This window comes from Phytophthora sojae (genome assembly GCF_000149755.1).
Source record: "Phytophthora sojae unplaced genomic scaffold PHYSOscaffold_3, whole genome shotgun sequence".
NCBI classification, from domain to species: domain Eukaryota; phylum Oomycota; class Peronosporomycetes; order Peronosporales; family Peronosporaceae; genus Phytophthora; species Phytophthora sojae.
In genome coordinates, this window is record NW_009258117.1 from 1,555,275 (window position 1) to 1,568,486 (window position 13,212).

The 13,212-nt window shown below is 55.0% G+C and overlaps 3 protein-coding genes across 3 annotated transcripts; 1 reads left to right on the forward strand and 2 right to left on the reverse strand.

The window, feature by feature from the left end:
* Window positions 1–2,067: 2,067 nt before the first annotated feature.
* Window positions 2,068–3,432, forward strand: PHYSODRAFT_410670 (hypothetical protein; the record flags this gene model as incomplete). The annotated part of the gene is made up of 2 exons (XM_009524087.1): window positions 2,068–2,761; window positions 2,978–3,432. Coding segments are annotated over 2 exons (1,149 nt in total), but the record flags the coding sequence as incomplete, so codon positions are not given.
* Window positions 3,433–4,219: 787 nt separating this feature from the next.
* PHYSODRAFT_496249 (hypothetical protein) lies at window positions 4,220–7,171 on the reverse strand (the record flags this gene model as incomplete). The annotated part of the gene is made up of 7 exons (XM_009524088.1): window positions 4,220–5,103; window positions 5,167–5,511; window positions 5,591–5,672; window positions 5,753–6,268; window positions 6,345–6,495; window positions 6,569–6,600; window positions 6,680–7,171. The coding sequence occupies 7 exons, from the start codon at window positions 7,169–7,171 to the stop codon at window positions 4,220–4,222; spliced, it is 2,502 nt and encodes an 833-aa protein (XP_009522383.1).
* A 226-nt stretch (window positions 7,172–7,397) lies between these two features.
* PHYSODRAFT_312716 (hypothetical protein) lies at window positions 7,398–12,194 on the reverse strand (the record flags this gene model as incomplete). The annotated part of the gene is made up of 2 exons (XM_009524089.1): window positions 7,398–11,187; window positions 11,260–12,194. 2 exons carry the CDS (start codon window positions 12,192–12,194, stop codon window positions 7,398–7,400), a joined length of 4,725 nt encoding a protein of 1,574 aa, XP_009522384.1.
* Window positions 12,195–13,212: the final 1,018 nt, after the last annotated feature.

Below are 13,212 nucleotides of genomic sequence, written 5' to 3' on the forward strand. Positions count from 1 at the left end.
CAGGCAGGTGCACGACACTTGCAGTATCTTGACGCGCACTTCAACGTGGACGACTTGCGTGTCGGCGGTCGTCGCTGGGCCGCTGGCCAAGCTGAAGCGCCTGGGTTGGGCCCAACTTCAATGCCACGCCAGCTTCCGGTCGTCAAGAGCAGTAAAGTGAGCCGGGAGCAAGTTCAACCACATTCGCCCGTAAAGCGCCGGCAGCCCCATGACAACTAGGACTGCAACGACCTCGTTTAACGCTTCAAATTGACAGGGCCATCACTCGAAATGCAAGACGGCGGCCGTAGTCGAGAGCATGAAGAGCTTTACTTGCGCTAAAGCTCTTCAACGATGGTGCGGAATTAGGACCCCAAGCAGTTGTTTTAGCTCGTTCGGCTGTTTGGTTTGGTCGGCAATGAAACGCAAGACACACTTGCTTTTTGTATGGTGCGTATCTTTGCATTTTTAGCAGGCCGTAAACAGCCCCTCCGCGGTATGATATTCTGGTATCGGGATAAAGGGTCACACTTGTATAGGTGTACCTACGCATAATAAAAGACTCAACTGGTGGAGCTACCGCTTTATCAAAAATTATCATAGAACACAGGCGTGTACTTCAACTTACGGTACGCCGTCAAGCGCTGATCGCCCGCCAACCTTGCCATCCATGTCGATTCCCAATCTAATTGCTACACGGGCCATCGAGCTACGACTCCTCGGTGTGCGTGCTAGCCACTGGCTAGTAGCCAGATCGCCGGTTCCGTTCGTTCCCTCCGAGTCGGAGGCTCCGACACCACCACCGCATTTGGTGAGTGTCCAGCGAGCAAGCGATCGGCGTTGCTGGGTGGATCTTGCAGTCGTCTCGAGCTCGGGTCGCTTTGCTTCAAATCCTATGAGATGAGGCGCCGGCTTTTGTCCGCGGTGTCGTTCCTCGTTGCTTCAAGGCGAGCGGATACGCTTGGAGCGAAGAGATTTCGACGGACGAGCGCTGGCCCAGCACCGCTGGGTGGGGCATTGCGACGGGCAGCCCGGATGCATCACCGTCCAGCTCGTAGTGAGCAGCAATTGGTCTTGATCATCTCGGCCCGCGTGTAAACGCGACGATTATCCACGTGACACAACTTGCTGGGTATGCTGCGTCGAATTCGTGTCTTATACGGTGTCCTGGCCTCTTGCTTGCTTGGCTCGGACTGGTCTACACACTTGGCCGCGTAGGCGCGCAGCTCTTGAGTGGCAGGCAGCAAAGGGTCATTCACCGGTCCCGCCGGTTCAGGTGCAGAGTCAACGGCGGACGGCAGAAGGCTCCTTGGTCACTCGCGTACTCAGAAATATGTACCTTTGTGCGTGGGGCGTTGGTGACCGACGCCAACTTGGTCCGCTCCACTCCAGGCCACGCTGATCGCTTGCTTGCTTCTCGGTGGCATCCTCGCGGCTGAAGAAATGCTGAGATACATCCTGCGTCTCGCTTGAAGCCATCCGCTCGCTGGCCTCGAATTCTCCGCCAGCCCCACTTGGGAAAACTTCAACGCAAAGCCACCGATGCCGCCTCTGCCGCTCCAGCCGCATCATTGCCAAGCGTGTCTGGATGGAGGACCATGAAAGGTCAGTCTTGACGAATTACACAGCGGTATCCCATGTTCGCAAGAAGAGCTTGACAGCGGTCAGTCTCGAAGCACAGTACCGACCCTGGGCTCGCAGTGATTCCCCGAGATTGGGCTTGAAGCTTCTCCGACCAAGTCCTTCTGCCTCACCCGATGGCATTCGCCGCACGACAGCCAGCTCTCTTCGCTTGGCATCCCACTCAAAAGGCCGACAACAGTCTGCAATCTGCACGCGTCAAGTCCATCCACGAATCGCTGCAGTACATGTAGAACCATCTTCTGCTCCAGAAACCTGGCAGTACTAGCAGTTGATGCACAACAGTACCAACAACAACACCATCAATACACGTAGCAACAGCAACAGCGCCATGCTGGTGGTGAGTCGCTGGTGGCAACACACCTTGAACTTCCGCCCTAGCCCTATCAAATCATCGCATTAGCCAATCGAATCGCGCACGCCCCTTGCTGCAGCCGTGGATCCTTTTCGAGCCAAATGCGACTCGTGCTGTCCTCGGGCGAAGTGGTCTTCTGCCTCTGTGCCGCTGCCCTGGCGCTATACACGTGGCCGCTCTTCCTCGACGATGGCTCGGGCGCGGCCTGGGAGTTCCTCCGCATCTGGGACGACCAGGAGAACTTCCTGGACAACGACGTGATCCAGCGCGGCCTGAGTCTGGAGACCCTCTACGCCATGTTCACCATGACGCGGATCAACGTGTACGAGCCGTTCGGGTGGCTGCTCAAGGCGGTGGAAGTGCAGACCTTCGGCCTCGACTCGTGGCGCATTCGGGTCGTGACAGCCGCACTGCATTTCGGGGCGGCGTTAGTGTTGGCGCGAGCGTCGGCGATGCTGCTCGATATCCTGGCATTGCTTTCGGACATCAAGTCGGGGGCTGAGGGGGACGATGCAGCGCGAGGGCGAAGAGAGAAGAGGCATTGGCTCGGCTGTTGCATCAGTGCGACGGTGTTTGCTGTTCACCCGGTGCACGTGGAGGTCGTCGGGTGGCCGTCCGCGCAGCCGTACACGCTGTGCGCGCTCTTCAGTAACCTTGCGCTCTACGTGTACGTACAGGAAATGTATCGGAAGTTGTGTGGAGCTTCGAAAGACGTGGAAAGTGTAAACGAAATATTGGGCGTCAGCATGTTTAGCGGATATGGACGCAGTGACCTGCTCTGTTGCGGTGAGTGGGCGCTTTTGATCGGAGCTAGCGGACGGTTGTTTGCTAACTATTTCGCTATTGTTGCAGTCTTTTATCTGAGCGCACTGCTGTCAAAGAGCGCGTGCATCCTCCTGCCGGTTGGTTTCTTCCTGGTCGACGTTCTGGTGTATGCGGCTTTGCAGCCTCATTTACCCATGCCCACCACACGACAATGTTGGCTGTACATCGCTGGGAAAGCCCCTGTGGCCGCTACTCTCCTTGCATTCCTCGCTGTCATGCTGGTGTCGAATTACGAGGGAATGCACCGTGACGCCGACGTGCTGTCCTTGACACTTTACGAGCGCGTGATCAAGTCACTCACGACGCCGATTTGGGTTTTACGCCAGATCGTGTGGCCCACGAAGCTACGCCCACACTACCAACTGCGACCTGGAGAACTGAGCGTGACCAATCCAGACTACCTGCTTTCGCTGGTAGCGTTGGCATCGCTGGCGCTGTTCACTCTCTGGCTGTTCCAGCATCGACAAGCACCGCAGCACCTCCTCGCACTTGCGTACTTTGTCGTCATGGTGCTGCCAGTTTCGGGGCTTATCCAGCATGGGATGGTTTCAGCCGGGTGCGATCGATACGCTTACTTGTGTAGCACTGTTGCTGTGCCTTACGGAGGGGCAGCGCTGGCACGCTGGTTTTTCAAAACTGGGGCCAAAGTGGTGGAAGCCGAAGGATCGGCGCGTGGTAGGCGTCACGCTCAACGCCAGAAAAGCGTTTACATGGGTGCAGGTCTTGTACTCGTTGGTACGCTGCTCTCCATCTCGACAAAAATGATGGGGAACTGGCAAAATGAGGATGTTCTCTTGGAATACTCGCTTCGGTGCGATCTCCTGAATTGCATCGTTCTGACGTATTTTATCGAGCTAACACACTTGCTTTGTGTGAATAGGATGGATCCAACGGACTGGAGGATCTTAGACCAGCGTGGCACATACCTCGTCACCAACGGAAGGTGCTCGCGCGTGGATGGCGATTGCCGGCAGATCTGGGAATTGGCTTACTATTTCACCCCCATGGGGACGCTCAAGTCGACTCTCCAGCGGCTCAAGCTTCTGGTTTGGCTGGATGAGGTGGATCGGGCGTGCGAAGACTACGTCAAGTTGCTCGAGCTTCATCCGTACAGCTGCCACGTCCACAACAATGCCGGCGTGTGCCTTATCCGGAGCGGAGAACTTGATGAAGCTCGGCGAGAATTTGAGCGGGCTCTGCAAACGCCAGGGTACGAGTACGTTTACGAAACTCCCACGCTAAACTTGAAGCGCTTAGATGAATGGGCAGCTCTCAGGGAAGACGCTCGGGCTCGAGGGGCGGAGGATTCTGTTCCGCAGGTCAAAAGCCAGATAATGTTTTAGTGACTCAAAGCAAGTGGGATGATTCATACAGGTTCATACTTGTGCTATTTTCCTAAAACTTTTGCCTGAATAGGGCTTACTCTGAATAGTAGTCTTCTTCCTGGTACTGTTCCTCTTCTTCGTCCGGGTAATCCGGAGCATCTTCTTCATCCTGCTGTGCGTCTTCATAGGCGTGACGCTCATCAGTCTCTTCATCGTAAAACTGGTGCACGCGCCGGAACTGCGAGTCATTGCCGCCATCCTCATCGGCATTTTCCTCGTGGTCATGTCCATGCAAGGAGTTGGCAGCCACGATCGAGCGCTCGATTTGTTCCTGCTCCTCGTCACTTTCGCCTTCGTCGATGACTCGCACCTGTCTGTCCCGCCCTCGCGCTCGCTTCCGAGGTCTCTCAGGCACTTCGTCTTCCCTCTCGCGCGAAGATGCTACGTCTGACGTCGGCGGGTTTCCTTCGTCCGACTCGTCTTCCTGGAACCATTGGGCTCGACTCATTTTTCTAGAGCGGTTGCGAGCTATTGCTTCGTCATCTTCACCCTCTTCCTCCTTTATCGCAGCACCATGCTCATCATCGTCTTCCTCGTTTTCTCCATCATTTTCATCGTGTTCGCCTTCTCCGCCATCACTTACGTCGTCCTCCTTTTGCTCGTCTTCATCCTGTGCGCCTTCGTCGTCGTCTTCACTGTCAAGAATGTGGTTTGCATTTCGCCGACGCGGCCGAACAACCTCGTGCGACTCATTGTGTTCCTCCTCCTCTTTATAACCATCGTCTTCAGCATCATGGCCGTCTTGCTCTCCTTCTTCATCCGAAGAAAATGCCGCTTCTTCCACAACTCGAACATTGCGTCGTCCGCGCTGCACTTCTTCTTCCTCATGATCGTCCTCCTCGTGTTCGTCCGCGTGTTCGGTCTCATCGTGTCCCTGTTCACCTTCCTCATCTGATAACCCGTCTTCTTCCTGATTTTCTTCGACGAATTGGACATCACGTTCGGCTCTTCGGCCTGATCGCCGCTGTCGTCTTACTCGACGCTGCTCTCTCTCCTCATCTGCGGCTTCATCGTCACTGTAATAATCCCAGTGGCTCTCTTCGTCATCGGAAAAACGGCCAACAGGTTCCTCGTTATGCGCCGCGCCGTTTATATCATCGACAATAAACGAGTCGTCTGACTCGTTTTCTTCGTCGTAGTCGTCCTCGTTGTCGCTATCATGATGGTGTCTATGATTGCGGCGATTAGCATTTCTTGCCTCGTCGTTGATGAGGCTAACATAGTCGGCCACGGGAGTGTCCGAAATCTCGTGTGGCTCGCGCAGATGCGTAGTAATGCTCAACTTAAGGCCGTACAAGTCGTCAGAAAAGCGGAAAGTATACACGCCTAGCACGCACAAATCCATCGCAACACAAACGATTAGTAGGTGGCGGAAGCACAAGCAACAATAAAGGAGTTCTCGTACCACCCGGAACGTCTAGGCGCAAGCCCGGAAAAATCACAACTCCGCCTCTGGCGCCACGAGTTCGTTCCATCACGCAGTTTCCCTGCACGTTGCCATGCAAGCACGATATGCATATGTTACTTTTCGCCCTTACTTTCGTCGCAAAAATGTATCATCACGCACCCCTTCGTCGCAGACGCGGAGAGTGATTTCGTTGTAATACGAGCCGCACACGAATCCATCGTCATCTCCGTCTTCATTCATGAAAAACGGCATCCCGTCCGCCATTTCCTCGTCCTCCTCCATCTTGATGACGTTCACGGAGCACTCCTGGTGTTCATTGTAAAGCTCAAAAACGCTGGGGAACTCCACGATCGCCATCCCGACGCGCATATTCACATAGCCATCTTCGTTTTCATCGTTCGTGTCCAGCACAATATTCCTCGAGACGTGTAGATTACCGTCTTCCGAGTCTTCGACTTTCAGCACGGGGTACTCATCGTGCCCTTCGTGATCCTCCTCCCACCGTCCTGAAGAATTCGCGTCGTCCTCGTCATGGTCACCATGATACCTGGCAGCCTGCTCATCCAGATTGAATACCTTCCACTTGGTATCGAGTTGATCCAGTTTGCGAGTAAAATCCTCTTCCTCCTCCTGTTCGTACGAAGAAATTCTCTCGGCGACCGATGGGATAAGGAGCTGCGCCACAGCAAACCACACAGTAAGTAAACACGTAAAGTTTTTCTTGAGCACACCTCACGAATGTACGACGTACTTGAACCAGATTCCACAGTGTGACGTTGATCGGAAACATCGAAGCTAGCGAGGCGTTGGCAACAAATGGTTGCAAGATTTCGACGCGGCAAATGGGGCACTGCGCCTCCTCAATCGAGCGCGTCAAGAACGAGTCCATAAGGCACACGCGGCTGGCAGCAACGGCACAAAAAATTAAACTTCATCCGACATCAACAACCGGGCGCAAGTGCCTCGTCAACATACCAGAACGAGTGTCCGCAGATCGCAGTCACTGGCTGCTCAGAAAACACCACGAAAGCACTCATCCAAGTAAGGCACCAACCGCTTTGCTCTCAATACGCTGCAGCTGATTACCTTAAACATGGCGTACTGGCAGATGATGCACTGGAGCTCCGCCTCCAGCGTCGCCGGTGTCACGAATCCATTGGCCGCCATGAGCGCGTTCATGTTGGCTGTGGAACGCTCGCCATTGGCGATTTGGCCGGTCGACTCACCGCTCTCCAGCACCACAACGTCCGCATCTTCTTCCTCCTCCCCGTGCTTCTCCTCCTTCTCCTCGTTGTGGTGCCCATTGGAGCCCTCCACACTGCAGACGAACTGCACCTCGTCGTCCTCGCTCTCTTCCTGCTTGTGCTCCTCCTCCTGGTGCTGATCTTGCTGCTCCTCGTCCCCGTCCAGCTCCACGATCTCGTGCTCTTCATTCTCTTCTTCTTTCTCTTCTTTCTCTTCTTCTTCTTCTTCTTTCTCCTCGCACTCAGCGTCTGCGTCACGTCCACCTTCTCCTCCCTGCTCCACAAGCTCCACTTGTTCCTTTGCCTCGTCCTCTTGGGCGCCGCCGCCCTCCATCGCCATCAGATTTGTTTCAGCTTCAAAAATACCCTTTCGCGCCAAAAATATTAAAATTACAGTAAGGAAGTGTAAAATTACATTTTAGGGTTTTGGAAGTTGAAGTGGTTTGGTACAACCAGCATTGTTGCCGTCGACGATGCAAAGACCACAACTCGTGGGGGGATAGACTACACTATGTACTGGTACTGGGACTTGAAGAGATGGTCTCGCCAGCGCACAGGACCTACTGCTGCGGGCTGACGGGCTGACTTTCGAGCGATTCGATGGCGTAGCGGATGAGGTAGACCCAGCTCTCGACCTCCTCTTCGCTCTCGACGCCGATGACGACGGAGCGGCGCTGATCCTTGAGGAGTTTGCCCTTCTTGGTCCACTCAGAGATCTCGACCTGGAAGCAGTTGACCTTCAACGCCATCTCCGGGTCGCACGCGCAGACCTTAGCGCCCTTGAGGGAAAGGATCGTGCTGTGCTTCGTGCCTTGCTTCAGCGGTGCAGAGTCGTTCGCGTTCCCAATGGGATCGCCTTCGTACTTTTGAAGCAGCAAGCGGGCGTTCTGCAGGACGGCGTAGCGGTTCTTCCACTGCCGAGCGTTCTTGAGACCCTTGAGCTTCAGGTGCGAGAACATGCTGCAGTACTTCTTGACAAGTACGCGACCAGCCTTCAGGCGCGTGAACGTCGGCAGCGCGTAAAAAGTGTTGCTCGACGTGAACAACGAAACGGTGGAGGCGTAGTTTGGACTAACCACCGGTGACAGTTCGTCGTCGTACTCGCTCTCGTGCCGCTGCTGCGTCGTGGACGATTCGGGCGATGAATCCGACGACCCAGTGTTTGTATTGCTCGAGAGGGCCGCGTAATGAGATCGATCGGCTCCAAAAACTTCGATGCTTGAGTGCGAATTGCGCCGACGCTGCCGTCTCGCGTCACTCAACACGGGAGATCGCGAGTTGCCCATACCCGCGCCGGTTGGAGTGAGTGCGCGGCGCACGAAACCACCACCATCAACAGAAGTCGAGACATTCAACTGCACCGGGCGAGAAAGACTCTCGTTGGCCTTGGCGAAGAACTTGTGACGTAGCTCCTTTTGCTGCTGCTCACGGAAATCGGCAATGCGGGAGTTGAGCTTGTCCAGCTGACCTCGTAGCATTTGCTCCCGGATGACACCGCACATGAATCCGTGATTGAACTCGAACTTGACCTTCAAGTGGCTGCTTGGTGGCGCTGTTTGTCTTGTCATGAGGATAGCTCCAGTAGTCCCTGGGGAATGGGTGGACGCCGCGGGAACACCACCGATGAACGTGTCGATTCGGCGGATCATTGCCAACTGCTCCAGGTCTTCGAGATCTTGGACGAATCGTGAAAGGTGTGCCTCAATAGGGCACGTGCCGCGGAGTGTATCCTTATCAAACACGGGTCCAATAGCACTGGCTGTCTTCATGAGCATTCGCTGCGAGACCGTTAACTGGTCAAGCATGGTAGTTAGCACGCTCTTCACGGTTCGAGGCGGTCGTAGCGCGATGCGGTTGGTCAACATCTGAGCACCAGACACAGGGGGAGATTTTGACGACGCTGATACCGATACTGCTTGGTCTCCAACATTTCCAGACTGAAACATGGAGCGAAATCGACCTTTGGGGCGCAGCCGCTTGTCGTTCAGGGTACCAACAGTGGCTCCGATGCCATGAGATGAACCACTGGGTCGACGGGATGATGCGAGATTGTAGCAGGTGCGGCAGTGGCGAACGGGCTCGGTAGACTTGCCCGGAAGCTTAATATGACACGCCTTCGGGGTACATTCCGCGCAAAAGATGTATCCACAGCACTTGCATTGGTGCTTGGTTTTCTTAGCTGTCTCTTCGTCCGCGTCCTTGTCCTTGTCTTTTTCTTTCTTGAAGCTGACATGGCAAGCAAAGCAAAACTGCGCCTTTGACTTGTCGCCCCAAGATTCCTGCACGTGCAGCTCGCATTTGCGAATGCCCCTCTTTTCGTCCACCTGGATCACTTGCTGCTCCTGCATCTCGGCGATGATTTCATGCAGAAAGAGGGGGTTTCCTTGGGACCGCGATACGAGAATTGCCAAGAGGTTGCTAGGAATCGCCGGCACTTTCAGAATCTGTCGTGAAAGCACCTCAATCTCATCGCTGCTGAATATTTCGAGGGATGTATGCGTTGACGACTTCATGCGCTTCAGCAGGCGCAACTGCTTGCGGAACGAGGAGCTTTCCGTGTTCTCACCCAGAGCCAAGCTGGGTGGTCTCGTGCCAACGACGATCAAACAATTGGTGAAGTATTTTGCGATGATAGCAACCAAGGTCCACGACTTTTCGTCCATGTGCATGGCGCTATCGAGGCAGAACACGGTGGCACGTTCACGTGACATGGCATACAGAGCACACAGAAGCAGAATACCACTGAGATCGAGATTCACCGGCCTCCACTCACTTTCTTCGTCTTGCTCGTCGACCGTCTCCTGCATAGTGTACGCACAAGTAGAATCACCCAACGACGCCCGAGCCTCTTCTTTCTGGGCTAGATCCATCTCGAGGAGCCCGAGGAACCACGCTGCGATCTCCTCTTCCTTCACGTTTAGTTTCCGATCGGGACTCTCAGCAAAGGCGTACCCGCAAGCGCGCATCTCTTCTTCGTTTTGTTTTTGATTCTCCTCCGTCGTTTCCTCATCGCTCTGGTTGGTACATTCCTGATTTGCAGACTCGCTCTTGTTGTCTTCGTCAGGGACGGTGATACTTCGTAGACCTTCAGCTACGTCAGGGTAAGCGTCGAAGTCCGTGTCCAGGATCGTATTCAACAGAGGTGCGTATCGAACCAGCGTCGTGTTGGGAGCGGCCCCCTCGCAAATCTTCTGCCTCACAAATTGCGCCACGCACTTGCGGCGCTCCGCTTCAGCCACTCTGCTTGGTGCTTGAACGACAGGGTTTGAGGCTGATGTGTTCGCAACGTCTGGAGAAAGGGGAGGCGCGGGCTCGGCGTTTACATGGATATTGGCCCCCGACATATCTCTCGCGCCTCTGGTAATGAGCTCCGACCAAATCGCGTACGGCTTCTTCGTGGAGAACGGACTAGCAGTGCCGACCAGCACCTGGTAGTCTCCAGCTTCGGGACTCGCAAGGGCCGATCGAAGTACCACCGTTTTTCCAACACCGATATCACCTTCGAGAATAAAAGCCCCGCAAGGAGCAAACGGATTGAGATGTGAGCACTTGTCCAGAAGTGCTGTGCGAACCTCCATGAAGCTTTCAGTCTCAACGAGTTCTTCAGCTGGTAGACGTTGGCGATCAGCACGTAATGACATTCTTCGCTGGGCATCTCGCACCTGCACACGGTGCATGTTCTCCATCAAGTTCTGCATCGGCGCAGCACGGCTAACAACAGACAACGCGTTAGCTCGTCCAGTACGCCCCACAATTCCGCCCGCGGGTCTTACAGAATTGAACTTGGTCTTCCGCGAGGATTGCTGGATAGCTGACGATAGGTGATAGTCCAACAGAATCGACATTCGTGGGTATGGTCGGTGAATCTTGATGCTTTCGTTCTTGCCCTTGACCATAATCTCCGGACGCATCTCGAAATGCAGCACGTCCTGCGTGTAGATCTTTGTCGGGGCATCTGTGATCACACCACCACCTTCCGATTTCGCGCGCTGCATGAGGCGGGCCGAAAGATTTACAATGTCGCCCAGCACGGTGTACTCTCGCCGGTTGCCTTGGTGACCAACAACTCCGCATAATGCTGTTCCCGTCGTGATGCCAACCGAGGCCTTGAGCCCAGTGTTTCCAAGAGCGGCGCAGATGGCGAGAGAAGCCAAGATGCCTCGAATAGGGTCGTTTTCGTGGGTCACTGGAGGCAAACCAAAGGCGGCGATAACAGTGCTGCCCTTGTCGTCCACAAGAAACTTGTTTATGGTGCCTTCATAGTCGTACACGCACTTTTGGACGTTGGCAAACGCGTCATGCAGACGCTGCAGCTCTTTTGCTCCGAGCATTTGGGATAGATCTTGTTCACTGATCGTAATCATCAACAGCAACATGTGAGTGAGCCTTCATCATATCGATAACCCGTGAGCACAGGCGTACCTGAAGCCGAGGTTAATAAATAACACAGTGACGTCTCGCAGTTCGGAGCCCCAGAACTCGTCGTGTGCATCCAAGTAGGGCCACACAGCCCGAGAAACGTATTGTTTCATGCGCGTGTGGAGAAGTGCATCGTGACGCGTGAAAGATGGCCGCCGTGAACAGATCTTGATCGGCTTGTTCACTCCTGTGACCTTGTGGAACCCGCTGCCATGGGCGATCTCGTCACCATGGCCTTGAACAGGTGCGCCATCGAAAAACTCACTAACACGCTTCCAACATTCACTGGAGCAAATCACATCTCCGGCCTCAGCGTTGTGCTCTGCACTGAAGGCCTGCTCCAAGGCTGGCCCCACCGCAACATACTCAATGCGAGTAGTGGCCCCATCGCTCTCGCCTCCAAGGTGCGCGATCGTGGCCTCGCCGATCCCCACTCCGACCTTGACGCTCAGCACGACACCACGGGCCAGCTCTGCCTCATGCAGGTGCGACTGAATGCGCAGTGCACACTGCAACGCACGACGCAGCAAGCTGTCCATGGTGTCCTCCTTGCTCTCCGGCCAGAAGATGAGCATGGCATCTCCAGCAAACTTAAACACGTCTCCGCCGGCGCTGGACACGAGGCGCAGCAGCTGCTCGAAGTACGAGTTCAGGTGCTTGGCCAGGTCCTCCGCGCCTACCGGTCCGCGCGCAGCCAGCGACTCGGTCATGGCTGTGAAGCCCGACACGTCCGCGAACATGCTGACCACCATGGTGCGGTGGGTCGTGGGCATGGGCAGCGGCCGCTGCAGGTCCTGCCGCTCGAGGTGCCGCCGCACCACAGCCGGAACGTAGGCCGTGAGGCGCATGTCCAGCTCCTTGCGCAGCATGCCCGAGCTCGCGCGGTCACGCGCGGCCCTGTGCGCCTGCGGTTGCTCACTCTGCTGCTGCTCCACCATCGCCCGCTGCTCGCTCTGCTGGCAGATCGCTCTGTGTGAAGTGTGTAGTATGCGTGTGCGCCGTTAAAAATATCGGTCGCTGAGCCTTTCTCCTTTCCTCCTCCTCCTTCTAGCTCGTGGGTGGGTGGGTGGCGTGTGCGCACTCGGCCTCCAAATAGCAAGTGGCGTTACGGGGCGCGCTGGAAACGGTTGAAGTGACCATCACTCCGATTGCTACAGTAGTGGCCGGTTGGCTTTCCATGGAAGCGAGCTGTCGCAATGGGCCTTGCTTGCCCCGTGACCGCCGACGTGTTGAGGGGGGCAACTCGGGTAATGGGGTTCGACGGCACGACGGTCAGTGCGCCGCTGGCTCCGGCGCCGCCATTTCGACGTGCGTGCAATAGTTTGGAACTTCAACGGCCCGGACGTAGATGAAGCTAGCGCGCTCAAGAGCAGAGCTGGAAAAACCGGTTTTTGGGTGTAGGTTTAAACTGATTTTACTGGGTTAAACCAGACATCGTCCACTGTCATACTCACTCTGATGTATCACCCTCTTCACCCCAACGCATATATAAGGTGATTACCTTATTGCCGCTTGCAAATACTTTGCCCTCTAAAATAGACCTCTAGAATAGACCACGCCTGTCTCTTAATATGAGTGGACACGAGATAGGCGAGGGATGATTTAGCTTTATGCTTTGGTGGGGGCCGCTTTTAGGCCTAGAAACTCGGTTTGGCCCGTCTAGAATGACATTTCTGCGTTTCCAAGTCGTAGCAAAGCGTGAAACAGACCCCAACCTTGCATCTTAGACCTGTACTGGCGAGATATATAAATCAGACCTAGGTCTCAATTAAGAGCTTGCTAGACTAAAATCGAGATTATTAACGAGATAATAAGCATGCGTTGGCCAAAATATCTGCAAACGGCAATACTACTTAATATGTTGTTGTTCGTTCCGATGTGCATCACTGATGCAGCATCCGTTTCTTTAGGCCCGATACGCATGCACGGGTTCGCCTTGGCTAGTCGTCATCGTCA